This window comes from Melanotaenia boesemani, chromosome 20, assembly GCF_017639745.1.
Source record: "Melanotaenia boesemani isolate fMelBoe1 chromosome 20, fMelBoe1.pri, whole genome shotgun sequence".
Lineage (NCBI taxonomy): Eukaryota > Metazoa > Chordata > Actinopteri > Atheriniformes > Melanotaeniidae > Melanotaenia > Melanotaenia boesemani.
Window position 1 is genome coordinate 25683190 of NC_055701.1, and position 12215 is coordinate 25695404.

The 12215-nt window shown below is 42.0% G+C and overlaps 1 protein-coding gene across 2 annotated transcripts; it reads right to left on the reverse strand.

Moving 5' to 3' along the window:
* Positions 1 to 456: 456 nt before the first annotated feature.
* On the reverse strand, positions 457 to 10920 carry snx6 (sorting nexin 6). Of its 2 annotated transcripts, none has more exons than XM_041971218.1 (14): positions 10856 to 10920; positions 10651 to 10701; positions 9506 to 9610; positions 9314 to 9424; positions 8897 to 9018; positions 8693 to 8816; positions 6933 to 7028; positions 6747 to 6852; positions 4911 to 4986; positions 4363 to 4402; positions 4177 to 4263; positions 3933 to 4092; positions 2526 to 2611; positions 457 to 1805 (listed from the first exon to the last, which is right to left on the reverse strand). In XM_041971218.1, the coding sequence occupies exons 1-14, from the start codon at positions 10859 to 10861 to the stop codon at positions 1752 to 1754; spliced, it is 1224 nt and encodes a 407-aa protein (XP_041827152.1). In that variant the 5' UTR covers positions 10862 to 10920; the 3' UTR covers positions 457 to 1751. The 2 variants fall into 2 exon arrangements, with proteins under 2 accessions (XP_041827152.1, XP_041827153.1); XM_041971219.1 differs by having other exon boundaries at positions 10651 to 10698; positions 10856 to 10889.
* Between the last annotated feature and the right edge of the window lie 1295 nt (positions 10921 to 12215).

Sequence of the window (12215 nt, forward strand, 5' to 3'; positions counted from 1 at the left end):
GGAAAAGTGGGTCTCAAAGGTGTGATAAAGTCAGACTGCACTAACCTGGTTATTATAACTAGGTAAAATAAAATAGTTTGAGACTCCAAACAGGAAGAAGGTAGGAGGAAGGTTTACAATACTGATTAAAGGGGTGAGGATCCTGGTCCTTGAAGGCCACAGTCCTGCAGGTTTTAGATGTTTCCTGCTCTAAAATACTTGATTCAAATCAAATGGATCCAACAGCATCTCAAGTTCAAGTGAGGTGGAGCAGGGTCACATCTAAAACTCGCAGGACTGTGATACTCAAGGACCAGGGTTCCCCACCACTGCAATAACACCACTTGCCCCTCCCCTCCCCAGTGATGTAACAACATCCTGATTTAAAGCCAGAAACGGCTAAATGTCGATTAAAACGCTCAGATTTGATTCTCATGTTTAATTTTGTAATGACACCAGGAAGCCTTTCACACAGTATTTATAAGAAAAGTGTCCATAAAGTTTTATTGAGTCTCAGTATGACGGGGTGGTTTACAGACCTGCTGAAGTTTCAACAACAAAAATCTGGTGAGTTTCATGATCATCCATGTTTTCTTCTTTTCTGTGTCATCACATCTCCATCTTCAATCAGTAATGGAAGCTTTGGTCACATCAGAGTGAAAAACATTCATATACAGTGAGTAAAAACAGAAGAGTGGAGAGTTGTGACGTTTTTCTTTACACTGAATCAAAACGGAGCGACAGACTGACGTTAAGGCAAAAAGACTGAAGCTCCACCGACTGGAATGACCGAAAAAAAAGAGAGAAGACGAAGCAACAGCGATGATTAGCGTTCGTTAGTTCATACAAACATGTACAAGGCTTTTTTTTTCTTTTCTAAATGACATTTTAATGAGCAGGAATCCAGCAGACGCTTTGCCGGCTCAGCAGCGACATTAAAACCAAGATGAGCATCACCAACATGGGTGGGCGGGGCAGAAGCAGATTTTTATTTTTAAAAATCTTCTGATAACCTTGATTTTTATTTTTAATGAGTCTCAAAATCTTATTTAACAACTTAAATTTCTAGATTTTCGTCAATGAATCGAAGGTTTCCTCCTTCATTTGGGGGCGATGTTGATAAAAATGTGACTGGTGGACAAACTTCCAACCTGTGGCACCAGGAATTGGTAAATGTATGTGCTGATGAGGTCCAGTTCTCATCTCTGGATCTTTTCTCTAAACACAGAAAACTTAGTGTTGCCTGTTGGTGGGGTGCAGATGCGACATGCTGCCATCAGAATCAGCTCTTCTGAGCGACGTTCATATTTCTACTGTTTCTGCTGATAAATGCATGAAGAGGATCAGAGAGTTTCCCTCTCTGAGAAGTACTGAAACTAATCAACAGAACTGGATTCTGTCCTGGACCAGATCCAGACTGAGAAACCAGATAACCGCCAAGTAATTTCTGCTGATAATGCTGTGGACTTTTATATGAAAGTCACTCAAGGGGAGGAGAAAAGGAAAAGGAAGCTCCAGGCTGATCCGGGTGGTTCTGCAGGTCTGATGCTGAACCAGGAGGACCAGGATGGGTGCTTTTAGAGAGAGAGGGAGAAAGTGAGGAGGATGGAGATGATTTTTATCTGGTTAGTGATGAAGAAAAACTTTTAACCACTCCCTGTCTCTCTCTCTCTCTCTCTCTCTCTGCCTCAGAGCTCTGGGTGTCCTTCGTCCATCCCTAACGGCTCCGTCCTCCACAGGCGTGTCCATCTGGCTGAAGGCAGGTCGGACTGTTAAGTGTTTCCTTTCAGGACGCCCATACAGCTCTGAAGAAGCTGGAGGTTTCCCTGCAGGTGTGAGAAGGCTGAATCAGAGACGGCAGGTATGTTTCTGATGCAGCAGATTTAACCTCTGAAGCTTCAAAAGTTTCATCGTGGTTTCTGATAGAAAATGACAAACTCAGAAAGAACTGATTATTTCTCTAAATCCAAACTCTGTAAATGATCTTAGTATGAAAATAAAGCTGGTGAGATTTCATCAGAAGTGGAAGATTTGCTGCAGACTGTGTTAGAGTAACTAATACAAATAAATATGAAGATTTTCTTTTTTTTTAGCATATTATTGTATTTAAAAAAAAACAAACAAAATAAAAACACTCCAGAAAAGCAAGAATCAACATGTGAACATTATCTGGTCAAAGATTCATGGAGCTGAAGGGAAACCGAGCAAAGTTCCAGAGGTTTTAGTAAAGAGTTTTTTAGTGAGGTTCCTGTCCTCGGAGGAGAAATCTGGGACAACTCTGTCCCACTGTGTTTGAAATCATCTCCAGCTCTTCTTCTGTAGGGGATCGTTTTGATTTGGGATGTAATTTTATCCAGAAGTGGATAAAAAGTGTCAGAACACTGCAAACAGGAGGACCCGTGCAGAAACATGGAACTACTTTCTGTAAATCTGAAGGAGTTAAAATGTTGCTGGTTGGCTAGCGGATGTTTAGTTGGGTGATAAATGGATGAAAACACACCTGCTGGTGTACAGGTGAGCTACCTGCAGGGGGGTGGGGTTAGTACCTTGGCATGTTTAAGCTCCAGCTCTGCCAGCTCCACCAGGTTCTTCCTGAACGCCGCCACTCTCCGTGTCTTGAAGTCTATGAGTTCTGTTCAGAATAAAGTCAGAGGTGTGTTGATGTCAGTTCGGATCCAAAATCTGATCCAGAATCTGGAAGTGTACATCACCATGAAACACAAACTGCAGCCAAAGTGGACCCAGTCCATGATGATGGAGTCAGTAACTTGTCCTGATATCTCATGTGGAGAAGGATGGGGTGTTTTACAGAAGAATGTCTGTGTGAAAGTTCATCTTTACATGAACCCATTAATGTTCTTGATGTTTTCAGAAAGAAGTTTTCTGATCTGGAATCAGTCTGATATACAAAGTGAGTTCTGGTGATCCCTCCTTTAAACGCCACGTTACAGCTGCACCACGGTTTAGTTCCGACCCCTGTGGTGCGGCAATCTATACCGGGAGCATGTCAGGTGTGGATCGCCCGCGAGTGCACTCCACCTAGCAGGATCTGCGAGATCATGAAATCACAGGAGTGGAGAATCTTGTGATTCTCCACTTCCAGGATAAACCTCTCGTTGTCTATGATAACAAGACAAAAAAAAAAAAAAAAAAAAAAAAACACTGAGACCCTCTGACCGGTTAAACACGTAATGTTTTCATGGTTCAGCAGCACAAATCTGCACGCGGGCTTTTATTTTGAAAAATACTTTTCTCTTCACACTGCTCCTGTGTCCGATTTCCTGTCTGAACCGTCAAAATTGACGCATTCTGGGTGTGTGGAGCATCAAAAATAGACTCTGCGAGTAAATGTAGCGGAGCACCACTACAATGCGCTTCTGATACGTGCAGCGCACCCGGTGGAAACCAAACCATTGATTAAAAACGGCTGCGAATAGCAGCGGAGGCCGCGGCGCAGCTGTAACGTGCCTTGCACACACCCGGTGTAAAGGAGGGGTGAGACGAGTTCAGTCTGTCTCAGGGACATTTCTGAAGCTTGTCAACTGCATATATATTTGCACACCACCTTTTTAATTTATTTATTGTCTAATTTACTGTATTTTAGCATCTCTTACCAATGTGTGTTTTAAATATAATTTAATATTTGACTTTAAGATGAGTTACTGAAAGAAATTTCGTTATGTGAATGCATACTGACAATTAAAACATCTTGACTCATGAATTTCAGGACAGCCTCAGCTGTCAGATTCTGAGGCTAAAATGATGTAAAATGAATGTATGAATAGATATAGCAGCATAAAGGCCGACCAGAAGAAGAAAGCAGAATTTATTACTAACAGAACTTTGTAGAAATAACACACAGATCAACAGTGATGGAGGGAAGGCGGACAAAGAGGAATGTAGATGGAGGGAAAGACTTGATGAAATGAGACGTGCTGCATTGCGTGACTGACCTTGCTTGGCAGACTCTGAGATCTTCTCGAACTTGTGGCAGCAGAGCTGCTGGCTGGTCTCAGCCTGCAGAACATCTCTGTTTTTAGCTCGTGCTTTATCCAGAGCCTTGTTAGCATTTTCATAATCCACCAGAGCCCGGCTCCTCCGGTACAGCAGATCCTAAGAGGAGCCACATACACAAATCAATCATTTCCTTCTACCAGCTCATAAAAGGACTGACTAACAGTCAGGAAGCAGTAAAACCTTTGCAGCCTGGGACTCTCTCAGGTAATATTTAAGCAGATCAGCCAGTTTCAGGTCTTCATCCGCTGCAACCCGGGCTTCAATTTTCTAGAAAACAACAAATGAAAGACGAAAGCTTCAAAGACCAAACAAAAAACCAACCAACAAGGCTGTCAGCGGTTCATCAGGTCTGAAGACAGAACTCACCCTGGTTTTCTCAAACAGCTCCGACACCTTCAGGAAGAATCTTAAAAGGAAAAAAAGCAGGAAACAGATTAATAAAGAAGGATGCCAGCATATTTACTGACAACTGACACAAGTACCAGGATAAATAATGTAAATAAGACAAACTCCCACTTCTGCTCACACCTTAAAAATAAAAAGACCCTGCAGGACTCTAAACACCAGCTGGGTTCATCTACTGCACATGGCAACATCCTATCCTGCTTTCAAAAACCTGGAGAAGCTCTGATCCTGGTTTTGTGCTACAACTAACAGGAATGAAAGCTGGATGAGCTTCTCATGTCTAGAGGCTGAGACGATGAGACAGAACCGCATCAGAAACCTGGAACTGAGCTTCATCATCCAGAATATGATCTAAAGCCAGAGAAGATTCAGAGCCAGCAAAGATGTCTGAAGCAGGAAGATGAAAACCAGACAGTTGTGTAGGTGAGGCCTGTCCCAGGTAAGTGAGACCAGCCGGGCCGTGGGAGCTATCTGGAAGGGTTTTCTCTATGAGCTGAACTTGTTCATACTTGCAGAGGTCTGTGGAGTCCTGTGTTCCTAGTGAGTAAAGTGACGAGGCGATTCTGTTCATGTCATCAGCAGCATCTAGACAGAAAAGAAAAAAAGCTGTATTATTCTTTTCATTTAACCTTTATTTTACCAGACAAGACATTAAGAACAGATTCTTATTTACCATGTTGGCCTGGCGAGTGCCAGAAAACTCATTTGAACAATAATAACTTTCAGTAAATCTCTAGAAATATAAAATCTGTGTTAGACTGTGATTTAACATTTACATGTGTTAATAAAAACAAAGAGATATAAAACATCTAGTTTCAGTTCCTGTCATTTGGTCTAGATTTACTGTTGTCTTAATAACATTTTGTTGGAAAATCAAAATTGCACAGCATCGATACAAAAGTGCAAAACGGAGCAATTCAGTGTAAAAAAAAAAAAAAAACAGACAACAGTCATACATGTCAAAAAGCTGCACAGACACATGTAGTCATATGGACCAGTTCAACAATACAAAGACCACTTCACAGTTATTGATTTGGGATGCGGTTAGTGTCCATGGTTGGGTCAGGGAGAGGAAGGGGGCTCTGTTCAGCAGCCTCACCACCTAACCACCAAACTGTGGGACGCAGATGAAGAGGACAACCGTCCAACATGAGACTTGGTTTTGGAGACGTGTAGCGTGATGAGACGGTGCGTTACACTTGGGTGCTGATGCTGGATGCAGAAGATGTCTGAGATGTAGAGATGGATGACCTCAGTGTTTTATAGACGACAGCAAACCAATGAAAAGTAGGACGAGCATGTGAGGAAGACCATTTAACCAAACAATCAACAGCTGAAGACCAAACACGTTCATGTTGGTAGATCGTGTCACTGTAACCAGATAAGGGGAGGATGGGCTTTCAGACCATCACACGTTTGGCAGAAGATGGAAATGAGGAACGATTTCTACAGAAACACCAAGTCTAGCTTTGACCTTTAATTGTACGTGGTGTGAGAATTATATCAATAAGAGTAGATGAACCTGCAGACACTAGTTCCTGAAAAAAGGACTGTTGCGTTCACGTTTCTGGTCCGCATCCAGGAGTTATTGCTTTATTCTGGACAGCTGTGAGGGAATCGGGAGGCGTCTCAGAGGAAGCAACTACACTAAAAACTATTTTTACAAGCGACTTCACAGAAAAACAAGCGACATTGCAGCGCTGCCCATGTCGTGCTGCATCGCTGCTGTTAACAGGAAGCAGTTCACAGCTGCTGGCCGAAATGTACTCATTTAGCTAGTAACGAGTAACGCGCTATAGGGTAACAGTAACTCAGTTACTTTATTTAAAGAGTAATGCATTAGAGTATTATTAACATCGTTCAGTCAGCTGGTTTCAAAGTGTCGGATGAAAGAATTTGCACTTAATAAAAATATGACTGATGTCTTGACTCCTGCAGTTCCTGAATTTCAACTCCTCTACTGAACTGATTTGGATTTTTTTTCATGAATAAACCTGATCCAGTCTTAGCATTACGTGGGTTTTTTGCTCCATTTCCTCATTCAGTATGAACATGATGGGAGCTTTTCCTCAAACTCTGGTCTGACTCTAAACTGATGGCTCATGTTGGCAGCATCATAGACCCACTGTGAAACAGCTGAGGAGGTGGCAGCTGCCCCAGACAGTCGTATAGATTCCTGATAATAAACCTGAGCTGCTCAACACCTTGTTTTCTGGCTGAAACTGAGGGGAAAACGACGCGTCTGATTTCTGGTTGAAACAACTCAGAACTTTCTGGGACTAACAGCTTGCTGTAGAGAGACAACTTCTCTCAAAACTGAGCAGCTTTGTTTGTCAGCATCTTACTTTTGTGTGAGCGGATCATTCGGTCACATTTAGCCGAAGAATCTTTCACTCGGTTGTGATATTCTAACAGAAACGTCTTCTCGTGCTCAAAGAAGTCGTCCACATCCTGGAACACAGAAAACACTGATGAAGACAGCAGATATGAGAGGACAGAAGTCAGCTGGCGGCTCTGAACTCTGTCCTCACCTTGACTCCGGCCACCAGCACGCCATCTGCCGACTTCACCACGTTTTTGAAGAAATCCTCCAGTTTCTCCTTCTTGTTTTTCCCACGTACGCTCAACTGTGAGACACAAACATCCAACATCACAAACCAGCACAGAGACCGTCCGAGCAGCCGTTCTTGGTTCCGCTTTTGTCTCATCGCTGACATCCAGACTCTCCTCCGCGGATACTCGTGTGGTGTATGTATGCATACAGCGGGGAGGGGTTGATGTGTTCAGATGTCTGACCGGCCGTCTGTCCCTTCTCTGGATCGATTTAAATAGGCAGAAATTTCCATCTAACTTTGAGTTAGTTTCCTCCTGCAAGCCTGAGCAGAGACATGTTGAACCTCAGAGGTGACAACAGCTTGAGCCAGAGTCGTGTCTTTTTACATAGGTCCTCAGGCATCTGCTCCATTTACTAGCCAACAACAATGTCCATCCATACGGATTTTACCCCTTTAAATGTCATTCTGATGACTTGATGTCAGCTTTGTTTTTCTGCGTTATTTTCCATAAAACTAATTTTGGGGGGGGCATGTCAATGATTTCCCAAAATACTGGCTTACTGCATTTTTTTTTTTTATGTCGAGTCAAATTTAAACTGTATTAACCTGACATTTAGGCCAAAAATGTCAAGAACTTCTACAAAAGTTTAACATCTTATAATCTGCTGATCATCTTCAGTCCTGATCTAAACAATCAAATACTGAAGAATTATTGGTGTTTTAACCCTTTAAATGCTGGTTTGATTATATGTTACTAATATATTTATGACACACACACACACATATATCTATTTATGAATATATTTTTTTCATCAGTCTTAGAAATGTCAAGGATTACACATTATTAGTTTCTGCATAGCATCACATTTTAAATTTGCTATCCTCTTCAGTCATTTGATTTATTTATGGAATTAAATTAAAAAATAAAATTCAATTTAGAACTAAATCAACAAAACAAGAAGGCTGGTTCTGTGCTGGGGACTGATCTGGTTCTGGGGACTAATCTGGGTCTGTGCTAGGGACTGATCTGGGTCTGTGCTGGGGACTGATCTGGTTCTTGCGATTGATCTCGATCTGGGGACTGATCTGGGTCTGTGCTAGGGACTGATCTGGTACTGGGGACTGATCTGCTTCTGGGCCAGAGACTGATCTGGTTCTGGGGACTGATCTGGTTCTGGGCTAGGGATAAACATTATTTTTGTTGTTTTGTTTAAAAAAACACTGTGCAATGCAGTTTCCCTTAAGGATATTAATTATTTTTAATTTAATTCACTTCAAATGTCCCACTGAGTCACATTAAAACCACATTTTTTATCTCATAATATTTTGAAATAGTTATATTGGTCACCATTAAAAACCAGGGATTTCCCGTTATAGGTCTATACCTAAAATGCTGGTCTTTTAATTAGTTTTTGTGTTACTGAGCTTAGTGAGTTGTGCTGTCATATACAAAAAAAGAAGCTATTCACTAAGGTCACTGTGGAGAAATCAGAAACAGCCAGGTGCATAAACTCAGTAATACACCTGGCTAAAGGCCTGTTCATTTCAGTCCCAACCCATCATGACCCATTATACGGGCACTGGTCCAGACATCTGATTCCAATCAGACTCAACAAAACGCTCTTCTTGTGTTTTTGGTTTTTGTTCCTGACTGTTTTAGATGACGGAGTGTTTGAAGCTGAGGCTTCCATGTCTGGTAGCAGCACAGCTGATCTTCAGGTTTATCTGATACTCACATCCTGGTTGTACTCCAGGAATACGTGGAAGTTGAGGTCTTTCCTGAGGACAGGGTGAGCAGCCACGCGACACAGGAACACCTCATGCATGGCGACTGTCTTCTTAAAGATGGCCAGGTACTCTCTGAAGAACAACACACCAGAGTCAGAAAGAGGATTCAGCTGCTGGCTGGCAAACAGGTCAGATGACACTCGGTCACTCACGCCTCCAGCTCTTGTTTCATCTTAGTGAACTCCTCCTTGGTCATGGACCCTTCTCCCTCCCCCAGCTTCTGTAACTTCTCTCTGGATGCATCAAAGTCAGGTCTCGGAGGCGCTGGAGGGATCTAGAAAATATGGCAGCACACACACCAACTCTGCTTAATTTCAGGTTTTCTATATTTGACAAAAATCCAACTGAAATGCATCCAAATGACCAGAACCTTGGAGATTCTGGACATACAGAATTTCCTAAAACTTGCTCAGTAACATGAGGGAAAATTTTAAATAACGCCTATATGACTACTTATTACCTTCCCCCAGAGAATAATTAATGAGATGAGGTGGAGAGGCCCAGGGGGCCAAACACAAAGATAAAAAAACTAAATGAAAACAGCCCCATCCTGACTGTGTGGTTCTTACGATGTATCCTGCATAGTCCTCGTTTTCCACGAAGGAGTCGTGCAGCCAAATGAACTCTTCATGCTGTCGAACCACAGAGAACTCGTTCTGTTTGAAGTTGGGGAGCGTGCTCTGTGGAAACATGTTGTACATCACCACAGCATTCCAAACAGGAAAGACGGGACACAGCTGGGAAGTTTAAAGGTGTCTCACCTTGGTGTGGACGGTAAATTTCACCTTGTCTCTCTCACTCAGAGCATCAGAGATGTCAACCTGCAGCGTCGCATCCATCTCCAGATCCACGTTCACTGCCCGCGGCTACAGGAGGACAAAACACCACATATCCCATAATCCACCACTTTTAGTGCTCACAAGACAGACTGAGGACTCAGACATGAACAGGGTTCGAATTACGGGGGAGCCAAAGGGAGCTTGGCTCCCCTAAAAGGCAGAGGAGCTCCTCCAAAGACATTCAGCTGATACTTTAAGGGGAGCCCTAAAAATCTTCCAAATGACTCGGATGATCCATCGTTTCCTTCAGCAGCATTGTTTGTGTGTTGTGTGTTGTGTGCTGTGAGCGTCCACACAACCACCTGATGTGCTTCTTCTGGTGGTTAACGAACTCTCCGTCGCTTCTGATTAAACAAGCTGCATTCAGTAGTTTTTTTTTTTTTATTGTAACCATATTTTTGACCGCGCTACGCGCACTAATATAAATGCGCGTGCACGTGACGTATGAAGTCGTGGTGCATGTGAGAAAATAAGACTCCCCCGAAAGCCCCAGTGTCATTTAGCCCTGGACATGAACAAAGTGAAGGTCAGTACCAATAAAGTCCACACACTGCAGGATTACAATTCTGAAAGAAAAAAACAAACTGAATTTCCATCTTAAAAATGTTCTTGACAACACATACGGGCCGCGTTTAACCAGTCAGCCAGAGAAGAAGAAAATCGGAATGTCTGTAAATCATGTGACAGTCTGATGGAGGACCATGACGGCTCCAACACACACATTGTGTGATGCGAGTCCAAACGTCACGGCGGCTAGTCAGCCACACCTGTTAGCTCCGTTAGCAGGTGAAGCTAACGGCCTGCGATGAACACACCTGGGTCATCATATGGACCCTGGCCCGGGGGTCCAAGCTGTCAGGCTAAATACCCGTTTAGCATGAAGCTAATTTTAGCTAAGACGACTAACCTGTATGAAAACAATAAATAAATAAATAAATAGATAAAAACCAAATTCGTGCTAGCTAACTATTTTGGTTTAGCTCAGCAGAACAGATTACTGAATCGTACACAGGTATACAGGTGACCAGATGCACAAATACAAAGACAGACAGACGGAAAACACTCACTCCCCGGTCCTCGTCGGAAAGGAAGTCGGGTCCGTCGTCCAGCCCTTCCTGCTGCGGAGACAGAGACAGGGACGGCCATTAGCCCACAGTCAGCTCGACATTAAGGTAGTACAGCTACAACAAGAGATTAGCTCGCCGCGCCCCATCACCCAGACAGAGAAAACACAGAAATCAGCGAGAGAACGGAGGACAGAGAGAAACCCACCATCATGGCTGCGAACGGCTGGTGACAGGAAGTGGACGGCGTTGCCAGATCTCGTGAGAGAATCAAGTAAACACACTTCTGGACACGAGCCACACACACACACACACACAAACACACACATATAGTTTAAGGTTAAAAAATGGGTAATTGGGCAATTAAAAGTATGTGTTATTAGTGACAGTTTTTGTGTAACTGGGTCATAATCTGGAGGGTATTCTACTAAAATGCTAATATTAACATTAGATAAAAAATGTGCAGCCTATTAAAATGTAATAAAAAAAAAGAGGTGTATCTCGGCTATCTAGTTTAGTACTATAATCCTGCACTGATTTGGGGGTCAATAGTTCATATGACCTGGAATAGACAAACATTTATTAAAAAATATTAGATTTAGATTCCTGACACATATGTTAAACAATGGATCCATCTGCAACTATATCCATTTTTATAGTTACTCATTTTAACATTCCACTTATAACATCTGGCTGATGTTAACAGTCAACATCAACCTTTAAAAAAAGCAATGTATAAAAAGACAAACAAATGATATTTATCTATCTGTCTACTCTATTAATCACACTGTAAAATGAAAGAGGCCCAGACAAAATCTTTCTCCTTTTATGTGCTGGTAAATTTAAACAAGTAAAAGTGAATCATTTCTGGTTGTACGTGTGCCATAATAATTTCTATTCCAATTTGTCCAAATACTTTATGTCCACGAATTATACTCACCAAAAAAAGTAGGCCCTGTTCATAAGATTGAATTCAACATGAAGTCATCCCGATACTGAATTTGCTGAATTGTTCTGGACAGCTCTATTGTATTTCTTGGACAGGGTCTCATAAACTGGACCTCTCCCACGTCATCCAAGGTCTTCTGTAGTATTAGGACATGACTTGAATAATTGTAAAAAGTATTAATTAATTATATATATAGGCAAGGCAAGGCAGTTTATTCGTACAGCACATTCCATGTACAGGACAATTCAAAGTGCTTTACATAAAACAAAGGCATTACAGATATTAAGAAATAGTAAAAGGCATCAACACATAATCACAATAAAATCATAAATTACATTAAAATGATTAAAAGCAAGATCAGTTAAAAAGTTACCGTGCAGATTTCATGCATAGGCGCATGAGAAAAAAATGTTTTTAACCTGGATTTAAAAATGTCTACATTTGGTGAAAGTTTAATCTCCACTGGCAGTTTGTTCCATTTGTTTGCAGCATAACAGCTAAATGCTGCTTCTCCATGTTTAGTCTGGACTCTGGTTTGGACTAGTTGACCAGAGTCTTTGGATCTAAGAGCTCTGCTAGGTTTATATTCTCTGAACATATCACAGATGTATTCTGGACC

Coding starts and splice junctions, on each gene's coding strand:
- snx6 (XM_041971218.1), bottom strand. Junction 9,019..9,313: donor AGGACTATGCAGGATACATC/GTAAGAACCACA, acceptor CATATTTTCTAG/ATCCCTCCAGCGCCTCCGAG. Junction 1,806..2,525: donor TGGAGCTTAAACATGCCAAG/GTACTAACCCCA, acceptor TCACACCTGCAG/GGAAACCTCCAGCTTCTTCA.